The sequence below is a fragment of the Vigna radiata genome, chromosome 7, assembly GCF_000741045.1.
Source record: "Vigna radiata var. radiata cultivar VC1973A chromosome 7, Vradiata_ver6, whole genome shotgun sequence".
In the NCBI taxonomy this organism is placed as follows: domain Eukaryota; kingdom Viridiplantae; phylum Streptophyta; class Magnoliopsida; order Fabales; family Fabaceae; genus Vigna; species Vigna radiata.
In genome coordinates, this window is record NC_028357.1 from 28,552,531 (window position 1) to 28,565,779 (window position 13,249).

Here is a 13,249-nt window from a genome sequence, read left to right on the forward strand (position 1 = left end):
TTTCAGGGGTGTATATCTACTTTTATTATTTATTTTGGAGGCTTTGGTTGGATACTAATTTTACTTTAGTTTATCATGGTCTTTTTTTTAAAGTCTTTTTTAGGAGTGTATATCTACTTCTATTTTTTATTTTGGAGGCTTTGGTTGGTTCGCCTTTTGTGATATTTTTCTTATTCTGACTTTTGCTTATCTTTATTCTGACCTAAGTTATCCAAACTATCATTATATTTTTTTTTTTAATTTACTCATTCGAATATATCATGCATCATAGGTGTCACATCTTGATCAAAATGCATAGGTCATTCAGTTTTGATCCGGTGACAATTACAGTGTAATGTTTTTAACGCTATAAGTCAAAAGAACCATGTTGAAAATTTTTTAACGAAATATGAAACCTTACTATTTTTTTTTTTAAAAAAAAGGAACGACTTTGAATAAAACCTCAAAAAAATAATGACCAAATAATGTATTAAACCTTATTTTTTTAATTTGATAAAATTTTTATAATAAGAAATTATTGATGTTTTTGAGTCAGCATAAGTTTATTTGAAATTTAAATTTAACCTGTTTCTTTAGTTAACTTTAAAATTTAGGTGAACATAATACGATGAAAAGATAAGTGTAATTTTAAAATAAAGTACTTACAAATCAATATAGTTTAACAAAATAATATAGGTGATATACTGGTGAAATTGTAACACGGACTATATAATATATATTAATATACAAGTATGTACATAGTTTTTTGCTTATATCTATCAATCACGTTATCTTTTTCAATCTCATTTTTTTTAACAACCAAAAATAAAATATAAACTAAAAATACTATTATTTAAAAAAAATTACTATTTGGGACATGTTTCTTTAAATAACTGTTTTTACATCCTGTATAGTAAAGAATATGTTTTTTTTCCTTAAATTGTTTAAAAATAGTATGTTTTGAATATTCTAACTCGAGGTATATTAATTTGTATATTTTAATTCCGTTTAATATTTTATTTTGTTTCATTTTGCTATTTTTAAACGTGTTTTAGAAGCTCGTGTTGATATATTGATATTTTAATTTGAGTAACGTGTCTCTCTTCAACAAGTATTTAATTTATAAAACAATAATATTTTTATAATGATAATAATCTATATTATTTTGTTTTCATAGTCTTTAATACATAAGATTTTAATTTAGATTTGAATATATCAATCTTATATTTATTATGTTTTAAAAAATTTGTATATTTTTGAATATATATATATGTTAAGTTCAGTATATTTTATTATTTTTAAAATAAATATATCGATGTATAAAAAAAATATTATATTATAATATATTTTGATTAGGGATGGTAAAAAAATCCGTGTCCGCGGATATCTGCAGATAAACTTCGTGGCAGATAGTTGATACCCACGGATATTTGCTATCCGAAACCCGTGGATAGTGGGTATTTTAATACCCGCTTATAAACGGGTCGGATACAGGTATTATACTATCCGTACTCGCGGATATCCACTACCCGCAAAAAATAAAATAAAATAATATTTTATTAAGTTAAATCTAATTAAAATTAGTATTAATTTATATTTTATAAGGTTAAATTTTGATTAAAATCGTACTATATGAAGTATACCCCGATCAAAATTAATTGTGCATAAATGACAATTAACAAGTATTAATAGATCTTTACAAAATATTCTTGATTATTGATTATTGGGTTTGATTACCTAAAAATATACTGCACTAATTGATAGGTGATATTGCATTACTCTTTACAATATATACGATATTAATTATTGATTATTGGATTTGATTGGGTTTGCAATTGATGTCTAGGTACAATCTTCCTTTTCTATTCTAATAAAATTTAGACATTTTCATACCTTCAGCGTCGGAGTGTCTTCTGCACGTCAACAACCAATCGGAGTGGATGACATTCTTAGGAAGGATTGAAGATCAAAAGAGAACAAAGCAAAGAAGGACGACTAATGCTCAGACCAATTCAACCTAAACAAAAATTAAATTTTAATTATATTTTATATATTTTTTTGTAATTCTATTTAAATTTTATTTTAATAATTTATAAAAATATATTTTTTTAAATATTTGCAGGTATCCACGAATATGCGCAGGTTTTAAAATATCCGGGGATATTTTTTAAGCGGATATTCGTGCAGATAATGGGTCGGGTAGCGGGTGAATTTTTTTATTGAGTCGGATTACGGGTAGACAGTATCCGTGCTCGACTCAACCCGTTATCATCCCTAATTTCGATACACGTTAAATTATAATTAATGATAATTTACTAAATAACCATATGTGAATAGAACGTTACAATTGTTATTGATTAATTTCCTTTGTATTTTTTTGAGTGTAAATATTTTTCAAACTTTTTTAGTTTTGACGTAAAATATAAAACATGTATTTTGATTTATACAGTTATTGATGATAAATAATGGATTAAGTGAGTGATTGTTGTGACAGATAGAAGGCCACATCTTCATTATCACGACTTTAAAAATCAGTCTTCAAATCCTCATTTCAACGTCAAACAATACTCCAATTCTTTTGTCTTTTTCATCCATCACTTTCTTTCTTTATAACGGGAAGATTATTGCATAGTAATTATATCATTAAATCAATTACTGTATGAAATAGAAATATTGGAAAAAAAATTAATAACTGCTAAAGTTTTCACAACTAAACTCAACCCAATTGAACCTGTTATTTTATGATTTTATAAAATGCTTTGAAGTCATCATGCATCAAACGTTATCACTAAACATTTTCTCAGAATTTTTTAAAACGTGAAATATCTACAATTTGAAAAGCTACAAACTGAATAAAAGTAACAACAACCATAAGAATAAAATGTAAATTAAACATGGAAATAACGAAACCCAAAATAGTCTATGCATCAGTAATTTAAAGTTCAAGTACCAAAAAATTGAATAAAAACAATAAACTATGTCACATGTCCCACTTGATAATTTTTTTTTATTGGATTCACAAGTTGCCACCATTTTGTATTCCTTATTGCTTGGTGGTACTACTTATATAGAGAATAGAGAAAATGCAAGAGAATGATTTAACCAAATGAGAAATTTCTCAATATAAGAAAAAAAGTGCAAGAAAATAATATAATCACATCGTCTTTTCACAGTGTCTAACATAAAAGAGTGACTTGTTAATATTATTTTCTTAGTAACCTTAATTTTATATATTTTACTTAATCTAATTAATTCACACTCATTCATATATTATAAATTATTTTGAAATTAAAAAAAAAAAGCATTTATGTTGTTGTTTCTTGAATTGTAGCCCAGATGAACTATTTTTCTATAATTAAACCAAGCAATAGAGGAAAAAGGGTTAAAGCAGTAGAAAAAAATGTATCAAGAAAAGGATGTTGGATAGTAACTTGTCCCACAAATTTTGGATAAGAAGTTGCAGCAAATGAGGGAATAAGAATGTAAAGAAGAAGAGGGAAAAAGAGGAAGAAAAGTCAAAGATAAAGTTAAGAAGGAGATTACGTGCATGAGCAGCCAATTATTGAGGGAGCCTACTTTATTTGAATGCTATTTCCTTTTAGAGTCACTATTATTCCCAATACCCTAATCATTCTAATACTTCTCTAATTCCTTATTTTTGGAAACTACTCTTTCATTTTCTTTACTCTACCTTCTAAACACACTCTCATTAAGTAAAAATTGAGATTCAAACAAAAATAAATATGTATAAACATCTAAAGGAATACTTTTTATTTAATTACTTGAAGATTAATAAAAAAAATCTACTACATGACAAAATTAAAATTGTTTCCAAGTTAATCATATAGGCATCTTGACTTCTTTTCTTTTTTATTTCTTGACAAGACTGTTTTTTGTTTTAAAAAATATTATTTGACATATTTAAATTTTTTATATTTATTTGATATTATTTTTATTTATTTTTTATTTTTTTTTCTTGAAAAATTACATAATTTTATATTTTTTTGACTACTTTATCTTGTATTGTGTGTTAAATAAATGTGTATCGTGATATTATTACTCTTTCCATTTTCGGTGGTTGTTGGAGTGTATACGAGGCATGTGCAATGTTTAGAGCACGCCATTCACAAAAGTTACTACAAGAATCATCATTCTTCTTCTTTTTTTTTTCTTTCAAAACACGAGCCATGATCTTTTTGTAAAGCTTTTATGTCCAAAAAGTTTAAAAAATAAAATAAAAAATTGCTTACAAGTTGTTTAATAATAACGTTGATCTCGTCTGGCAAACAATTTTAAATAAATAAAATTAGACTATTGTCCTCAATGATTTTTCTTCATTTCATCAGATTTCCTATTGCAGTGATAAACGTCTGCGATCTACAATTGCCCATTAATAATTGTCCTACAGATATTATATTATAGGTATAAAAGGGCATCTGAATTAGAAAGAAAATAAAACTAGAGTTAGACGATAAGACACCCCAAAAGAAAATTACATTAAAAATTAACAGTTTGTAAATAATGACAAAAATTTGGTTGGGTATTTAATGGGTGCAAGAAAATTCCTCTTTTATGAGAATATACTACTGCGATATTGCACAAGTCTTTCTAAGTTTAAAACGTAAGTTTTTTTTTTTTTCTTAATCAAGCAATGACTCTGCATTGTTTCGAGGCTTTTAATGAACTAGAGACAACTTTTTAATAATGTTATCTTAAAGAAATTCATACGAAGAAATGATTATTCAGAAACATGCAAACATTTAATTTCTTAAATGCAGAAATAGTGTAGGAAATTAATACAACAGAATCATGGAGAATGATATAAAAGAATGGTTACAATTAATTGTTGCCTATACATTCTACACAGGCCGTGAAAGCCAACTTTTTCAAATAATTAATCTTTTTTTACCGGGAGTAATCATATTTATATAATCAAGATTATACTTTTTTAATTAAAGGTCATATCTTTTTATCAACGTGTATGTTTGTACACAATTAAAAATAAATTTACACATGTAGATTAGAATAGATACAATAAACATTAATTGTATAGAACTATTGTGATTACTACATCATGATCATAACGAAATCATTAATTATATTTCTAGTTTAATTATATGAACTCCGGAAAAAATAAAAAATCACTGATCCAATCTTCCGATAAGCATACATTGTTTTTGTACTGAAAAGGCTGAATGTCTTCTGTATCATCACATGTTCCCAGGATTATCCTCATCTTGTGCCCAATAATCTCTCATAAAATAATATTCTACCCTGCTCCTGCTGTTAAGAATCGACCACTGTCTACTTCAAGGTCAAATTATATATATATATATATATATATATATGCACATCAATTTGTTCAATTAAAGTATTGAAAAAAAACTATAAATGTAAAAATATAAAAAGTATGCAATCAGTATGTTATTAATTTACTTCAAGGCCATCACTCTGTAAAAACTTCAGTTTATCATTGCTCTCTCTCAAATAACCTTCTTCAGGAAACAAATCCTATACAGTTTTGAAACAAAAAGCTGCACCTGATCTATTGTTGTTACATGGTAAAGTTTAAATAATTAGTGTAGTTCAATCAAGTTTGGCGTGTACATACAAAATAACGAGTTTAATCTCCAATTATCAACATTAATAAAAAATGTTGATAATTGGTTAAAACTATGAGCGCACACATATTTTTCAAGAACGTTTATTACATACTTTATGAGGAAAATGCAAACTTTATTCATACATAGAAAGTAGGAACCTTGACCTTTCTTTCTCGTGATGTATATTTTGGCAGCCCCTTCACCTTTCTTTCTCTTTCTCTCTGTATAAAAAGTTATCTATAACTTTATAGAAATTAAGAATTGAGATTCCCATGACATAAATAATCCCTTCCCCAGCTCCTTTCTGGAAGCACTTGGTTTGACAAAGATAAAAGCAACCAAGCAAGTAAGAAGTTATTTGAATGGAACAAGGCGGCCAAGACCTCACAAACACAACCTCTCAACAACAGTGTCTCTTTCGGAGTCTTCTATTATTGTTTGTTCAAAGAATAATATTATAATAATAATAATAATACAATTTTCTTTTCTAAATTGCTGTGTTGAAAAGATTCCAAGACAACTGGCTGCCTCGTGAGCCATGTCCCACGCTTAGCTTAACTTGGGTTGCTCTTATAAACACCCTTACTCAGCACCTTTGTCACAAAATCCTCTTTCGTAATTCTTCCTCTGCAAAACACAGTAAATGGGTCGGCTTAATCTCATACTTGTGTGGTCGCTCTCATTAACACTGTCCCTTTATAATCTACATACAACCTCTGCCCAGCTTAGTCCAAACCACTACGCTAATGTATGCCCCAATCTCGAAAGCATCGTTAGACAGGTAGTTACCACCAAGTTCCAGCAAACCTTTGTCACTGTTCCAGCCACCCTTCGTCTCTTCTTCCACGATTGCTTTGTCCAGGTAAATCCACCAATCTATCAATGCCAACAAAACTCTCGCTTCAAAAATACCCAAGAGGGTAATTTTCCAAAACTAAGCTGAGCACTGATTTTTTTGTTTATAGTATTGTAGTCACCTTATGTCTAAAAACAGTATTTTGAGATGAAGTGATGTTCTTGTTGTTTGTTGTGTTACGTAAAGGGTTGTGATGCCTCGGTTTTGGTGGCATCTACTGGGAACAACCAAGCGGAGAAGGATCACCCAGACAATCTTTCATTGGCAGGTGATGGATTTGACACGGTGATCAAAGCAAAAGCTGCAGTAGATGCTGTCCCACAGTGCAGGAACAAAGTCTCGTGTGCTGATATTTTGGCCTTGGCTACCCGTGATGTTATCGTACTGGTTAGTTCTTCACTCACTCTAATCTGTTCATATATAAAATAATTTTATGCTTTCAAAACAAACTCAATGCAGTCTGGTGGACCTTCGTATACCGTTGAATTGGGAAGGTTTGATGGGTTAGTTTCAAGAGCTTCTGATGTAAATGGAAGGCTTCCGAAACCCACGTTCAATTTGAACCAGCTCAACTCCCTTTTTGCTGCAAATGGACTCACCCAAACTGATATGATTGCTCTCTCAGGTAATCACCCCTGCAACTGCTTTTTACAATGGTCCCATTAACTTATAAACCTTATTAGGGTTGTTGATAATGTAATTACTCATTTATGTTATAGTCAAATGAAGAGATAATTAATGACTCACGAGTTCTTTTGGTTAATGCGAAAGTTGAAAAGACAAAAGGGGTGGGTGAGGGGGAAATTGATTACATGGTTAATCAATACTTTATATTTAATTCAATTTTATTATTTTCACCAATTAGAAAACTTAATCACTTATTATATCGGTTGATACTATAAATATGTGGTACTGTTGTAAAATGTATTGATAGTTTTTCAAAGGGGATGGTTCACATTTACATTTTTTTGTTAATGAAACTTTAGAAAGAGAAGCTGAAGTAGAGAAACTACTATTAAGTGATTGATAAAGGACCAACAACACGTGTCTACGTGTAGTCATGTGCTTTAATTTATGAGAAAAAAAATAATGACCTTTAACTGTTTGTTATGTAAAAGTTAGAAAAGATCGTGACTAGTTCCAAATCACCTGATATAGCTTTTCCAGACTTAAAATGTTTTTCCTTAAAGTTAATTCTTAAATGGATTTTAATAAGTAAAAAGTGAAAAATCCTTAAATATGTTTTTATTATGCTGTTGTATAAAAGTTGATACAAGTCTTTAAAGATAAAAAATGATGTATTAAATATAATAAAACACAATCATTTGTGAATCAGAAAGCACTAAATAAAATGACATAAAAGCGAGAGTTGCAGAGCCTGAAAAGGAGACGTGGTTGAGAGATGAAATCTGAATAAAAAGTGTTCACTAGTTAATTGCGAATTTGCAGGTGCACACACTCTTGGATTCTCCCACTGCAGCAAGTTCGCGAATAGAATATACAACTTCAATGGGCAAACTCCAGTGGACCCATCATTGAACAGGCAATACGCAATCCAATTGCAACAGATGTGCCCGAGGAACGTGGATCCAAGGATTGCCATTAACATGGACCCAACCACTCCCCGAAGATTCGATAACGTTTATTACCAAAACCTCCAACAAGGAAAGGGCCTTTTCACCTCGGATCAAATCCTCTTCACTGACCAAAGGTCCAGGAACACTGTTAATTCCTTTGCTTCAAATGCTAACGTTTTCAACTCTAACTTCATTGCCGCTATCACCAAACTGGGTCGTGTTGGAGTTAAGACAGCAAGAAACGGCAAAATTCGTACCGATTGTTCTCTGCTTTAATTCAACACAAACTCGCAAACAGTACATGTTTTAGGGGGAATTTAACTTCCAAGGGGCATTTAGATTAATTGTTTTTAATAAACTTGTTTGCGAATCATTCGGGAGTTGCTTGGATGCCTAGGGGAGGGAGTTTAAGGGATGAAGAGAAAAGCTAAGGTTGAGTTTTTATTTGTTGTAATGTTCCAAATAATTCAAAGTCCTCCAAAACTATGAACTTTGAATTGTTCATAAAAATAATGGTTACCCAGAGGGGAAAAAAAAATCAATAGATGGATTTTAGAATACTTGAACCTCTATTGTTTTATATTTATATTTTATTCTAGTGTTAAATTTGTGGATCAAATAATGACATAAAGTTTAATATGATAAAAATTACCAGTGGTTTTAAGTATAAGCGTGATACTATAATTTTTTTTTAATTGTTAAATTATTGTCTTCATACTACTCAAGTACACTACACATAGTTTCTATTGAAAGACTTAATTTGTCTTACCCATTTTCATTTATTTTCTTGCATAACTTTTCCTGTATTCGTTCCCTTAAAATAATCAACCTCACCATCCGAATATAACTTATAAACTAATGCAAGTGCAAAAGTATAATATTTGCTGACCTATTTGTATTAACTATTATTTCAATCCATTTCAAAACCATGGGAGCAATCTTATTCTTACATTCACACTCCAATATTTTCTGTATATAAAATACAACCCCGCACACAACAAGAAAATGAGCTGCATACCTGTAATGTGTGCAATTTACAATCTCCATTTGCAGATTACATTCATTGAGATTATTCAACAAAAATCATATAGATGTTATGCTGAGAGTAAAACCAACACATTTACAAACCCTAAAGAAGCTTAGGTTCAAAAGTCATGCCAATAGTAAATCCCTCCCTTAACATAATTCACAATATGATCTAAGGAAAATTGTTAAGAGACCTGTTAAAGAATTAATAAATAGACATAAAGAATGTCTATATATACTTTGGCTAAGACATATCTATATTCAACTAATGCCACAATGTCATAATAGTAGCAAAGACGGATCACAAGTTATATGTCATGAACATTATATACTCTTAAAAATAGTCATTATAAATTAGAATATAAAGAAATAATCTTACCTTGTTCTCTTCACCCTTCCCATTGAATATTCACAACATTCTCTCTTTATTCTTATTAATGCTTCACCCATCAATCTGTTGAGGCAACTAGCCAAAAGAATCCTCTCAACTATCTCAAACTACCATCCTTTTACCTTTATTTGAATATTTATCTTTATACGTGAATTGAAATATCAATATTTTTTAATGAGAAATTATTAAGAGATAAAAATAATCTCATACCACAATTTAACACGCCCGTTGTAAATTTAAATAGCCAATGATATCGATGTATTATGAATTTTAATTATAACAGTAAAAGATATTTATTTATTAAAATTTTTAATTTGATAAACCATAGATTTAACTTCTAATTGCTAAACCCTTAAAATTTCAAACATAATGGTGACGATATTTAAAACTGATATACCATGAACACAAAGGGATTGCAGTTTCACATAAATCTTACCATGACCATCAAGCAGCAATCATAAACATAAAATGCAAGAAACGAACTACATGATAAAGACCTTGAACCATCAAACAAAAGTAAAATAGTCAGAAAACCCAAAGCAACAACTTGGAATCTAGATTAAAAGCAACAACTTGGAATCTAGATTAAAAGCAAACCATAGGTCAAAGTCCTTGAACCATTAGTAAGAAAACCCAAAAGAAACAACTTGAATCCAGATCAAAAGTAAACAACAGGTTAAAGACCTTGAACCAAGTAAAACAGTCAGCAAACCCAAAGCAACTACTTGGAATCTAGATCAAAAGCAATGGTTGCAAATTCATATTTTTTATGCAACAGCAGATAAAGCACTCTTATTGGATTTGTGACATGAAATTCAATCCCTCAAAGAAACCATTGCACCACTTTTACCAACCGTTACACTGTTAATAAATCTATTATAACCAAAACTTGAAAATAGAAATATTACAAAGACCATTAATATCTTTGGATCCCAACAACTCATGCGAAATAAAAAAAAAAAAAATTACTTATGGTTTTAATATAATGATAGAAGCCGTCAGCTTGACCCTGGAGACCGAATTCTATGGAAGAGAAAGCTTTTGTTATAGTCATTGGGCCATGAGAGACCTTATTACGCATTGCAAAAGAAAGGGTGTGCTGATATGAAGAAAGCTTGTTAGTTGCTCATATGAAGACCAATTTGCAATGTTTTTGAAACATACTAGAACCTTTGTACAAATGAACACACAAGATGCTATAGTCACGCATACATTAATTATATTCAGAACTTGGAACAAAACGAAATGTTTGGAATGAAATGATTGAAAATGAGCTTTACACCAAAAAATAAAAATAAAAACTCGATACAATGAAGACGTAACCTAACTATATCAAAAAGGGATCTCATCTATTCAGTAAGCTTTATTCTTGTGGTAATAATTTTTAAATTTAACTCGTCATAATGTCCCAAACTAAATTTGTCAGCACTGAAACCTATACAGCTTGTAGTCACCAGATCAAAACTTCTCACATTTCCACTAAAGTATGTCAGCAATGTTGAGTGAAAAATCAAATATTAGATTAGAGTAGACTTACCCTATTCCAATATCATCACTTCAAGGGGAATTGAATTTTATAGCCGGCGGTATTGAACCTGTCTTGCATCATTCCTCTGATTCACATAGGCCAACCTTCTCTAAATTTAGAGGCCAATCTTTCCCTAACAGAGTAGGATTCAACTCCATTGCTGCTCTAAAGTCAGATAGAGATACAGAAGCAGATCCAAATTGCCTTTGCACACCCCTTCTCATTGGTAGCTCCTTCAAACTAGGTTGGATTGAAGCACTGAACTTATTTACAGACTTTGAAGCAGCTAAATCCAAACACGGCTTTATCAATCTTTTGAGATAAAGATCAAGTGCATTATTTAACAAGTTGGCTGCATCCATGGAAATCTTACATCCTTCTGTTTCCAATTTCTGTTCCAACCTTTTGGTTAAAGAAGATGTATCTGGTAACTGACCAATGTTTTGACAGGTATCACTTAAAGTACCAAGCAATAATCCTTGGGATAAATATCTTTGTGGTCTTCTGTTGTAAGTTGGAATAGCCAGAGGTGCTTCAATAGGACCCCTTTTGTAAAGGTTCATGATTTCAGAGTCCTGATCAACCTCCTCCTCATTTTCCACTGGAAGAGCAAGTCTACTCCCTGGGGACTGTAGATCGGCAATGCTCTGCTGCTCATGATTTTTTAAGACTGAATCCTCACATCCAATGTTGTTCTTTCCATGAGGACCAAGAGGGCTGGGTCGGTCCCTGTATCTGCGATCACGCAAATTTGGAGTCCTGCCTTTTCGAGGAGATTGTGGAAAGTCCTTGCACAGAAATTGAAGATTGCTACACCCATTTGATGTTTTCACATTGAAAGAACTTACTATTTTGCTTTCTCTTGACCCAATTGTCTTGGAGAGACAAGCTTTTCTCAGGATTGACTTGAGCAAATGATTATGAAGAGGAACATTTTCTCTCCCGATGGTTGCTATGCAAGTCCTATCAAATTCACTTTTGCTAATTTTGAGACTCAGAAATCTCTGCAGCAGATCAAAATACTTCCGTGCTTTGACACTACCAAGCTTCCTTTCTATATGTAGTTTCTGATTTACGGTGTCTTCAGGAATAAAACACCGCACCGCTGGCATGATGCCTCCCCAAATTATCACCACTGAAATCAGCAACAAACCATCATACAATTAAACTTCCTCAGACCAAAATTCATAATGTAACATGAATACAAAAGTTAAACTCGGGTTCCACGTCAATTGAAGCAATAAAAATAAACCAAGGCAAGGCACAAACACAACACAGAATACAGGAGGCAAATAATAGCCAAAACCTAAGAACTAAAATTCTCGAAGTCAAAAAGAAAACTGCATACAATTACTCACTACACTCTCAATTAAGAGGAAAATTGGAGGCGTGGTAAAAAGAGAGAGTAACTAATGTAACAGAAACTATAAAGCAAAACAAAAATTGACATATATGGGAAAGAAAGTTCTGCTACTTGAAATCAATTGGCAGAGCAATAGAGGAGGAACCTGATTGCACAAAATTGATAAAGAATTGAAAAGTAAGAGGGGCAATGAGGAGAGAAATAAAATAAATGAAAGTGATGATGGGAGAGAATGCAAAACCTTGAGTATGAAAGTTGAAATAGATAGTTGGAGCAACAGTGGAGGAAGCTGAAAGCGCGGAATTGATGAAGAACAGTGGCTGAGAGTGCAGTGGAAAAGAAAGTGAGGAGCGAGAATGTAAAACCTTGAAAATTGAATTGAGAGTGAAAGGATTGTTTGGAATTGGTGTTAGTGGATGAGTACAGTGGTAGCTACCGCTTCGAAAGTGGAAGCAGAGACAGGATTAGGGCTGGGAAGGATAGAGGAGAGAGTTGCCGTTTGACCTTTCCCAAACCTCCAAGTTCCAAGTCGTAATATGGTCAAAGCCACATGCGTTTTGCAATGCTTTCAGTGTTTAACTGCATCTCTTACTCTTCTTAACCCTCACATGCTCACCCTATTACTATATCATAGCTTTAAACTATAATAACATCATATCTAAATACCTCAATTTTTGTGAATAATGAAAAAAATGAGTGGACAAGTTATTTGCAATCCCAAAAAAACATAACCAATAATGGCCGTTTTTTATTTTTTAAATGTAATATTATAAAATATGTAAAAGAAAAAATTTGTACAAATTTATACTCTAATTTAAAATAGTTTTGCATTATTTTTCAAAGAAAAAAATTTGTAAATTTCACTTTTAGTTTTATTAAAAATTAATAATCATATTATATTGGATAATAATATTTTATATTTTCAC

At 30.9% G+C, this 13,249-nt stretch overlaps 2 protein-coding genes across 3 annotated transcripts; one reads left to right on the forward strand and one right to left on the reverse strand.

Annotated features, from left to right (window-relative positions):
- Window positions 1-6,167: 6,167 nt before the first annotated feature.
- On the forward strand, window positions 6,168-8,581 carry LOC106769244 (peroxidase 73). The gene is made up of 4 exons (XM_014654776.2): window positions 6,168-6,444; window positions 6,625-6,825; window positions 6,898-7,063; window positions 7,888-8,581. The coding sequence occupies exons 1-4, from the start codon at window positions 6,226-6,228 to the stop codon at window positions 8,289-8,291; spliced, it is 990 nt and encodes a 329-aa protein (XP_014510262.1). The 5' UTR covers window positions 6,168-6,225; the 3' UTR covers window positions 8,292-8,581.
- Window positions 8,582-10,554: 1,973 nt separating this feature from the next.
- LOC106767376 lies at window positions 10,555-12,928 on the reverse strand. 2 transcript variants are annotated; one of them, XM_022783357.1, is made up of 3 exons: window positions 12,565-12,928; window positions 12,413-12,468; window positions 10,555-12,095 (listed from the first exon to the last, which is right to left on the reverse strand). In XM_022783357.1, the coding sequence occupies exon 3, from the start codon at window positions 12,070-12,072 to the stop codon at window positions 11,038-11,040; it is 1,035 nt and encodes a 344-aa protein (XP_022639078.1). In that variant the 5' UTR covers window positions 12,073-12,095; window positions 12,413-12,468; window positions 12,565-12,928; the 3' UTR covers window positions 10,555-11,037. The 2 variants fall into 2 exon arrangements, with proteins under 2 accessions (XP_022639078.1, XP_014507739.1); XM_014652253.2 differs by lacking the exon at window positions 12,413-12,468.
- Window positions 12,929-13,249: the final 321 nt, after the last annotated feature.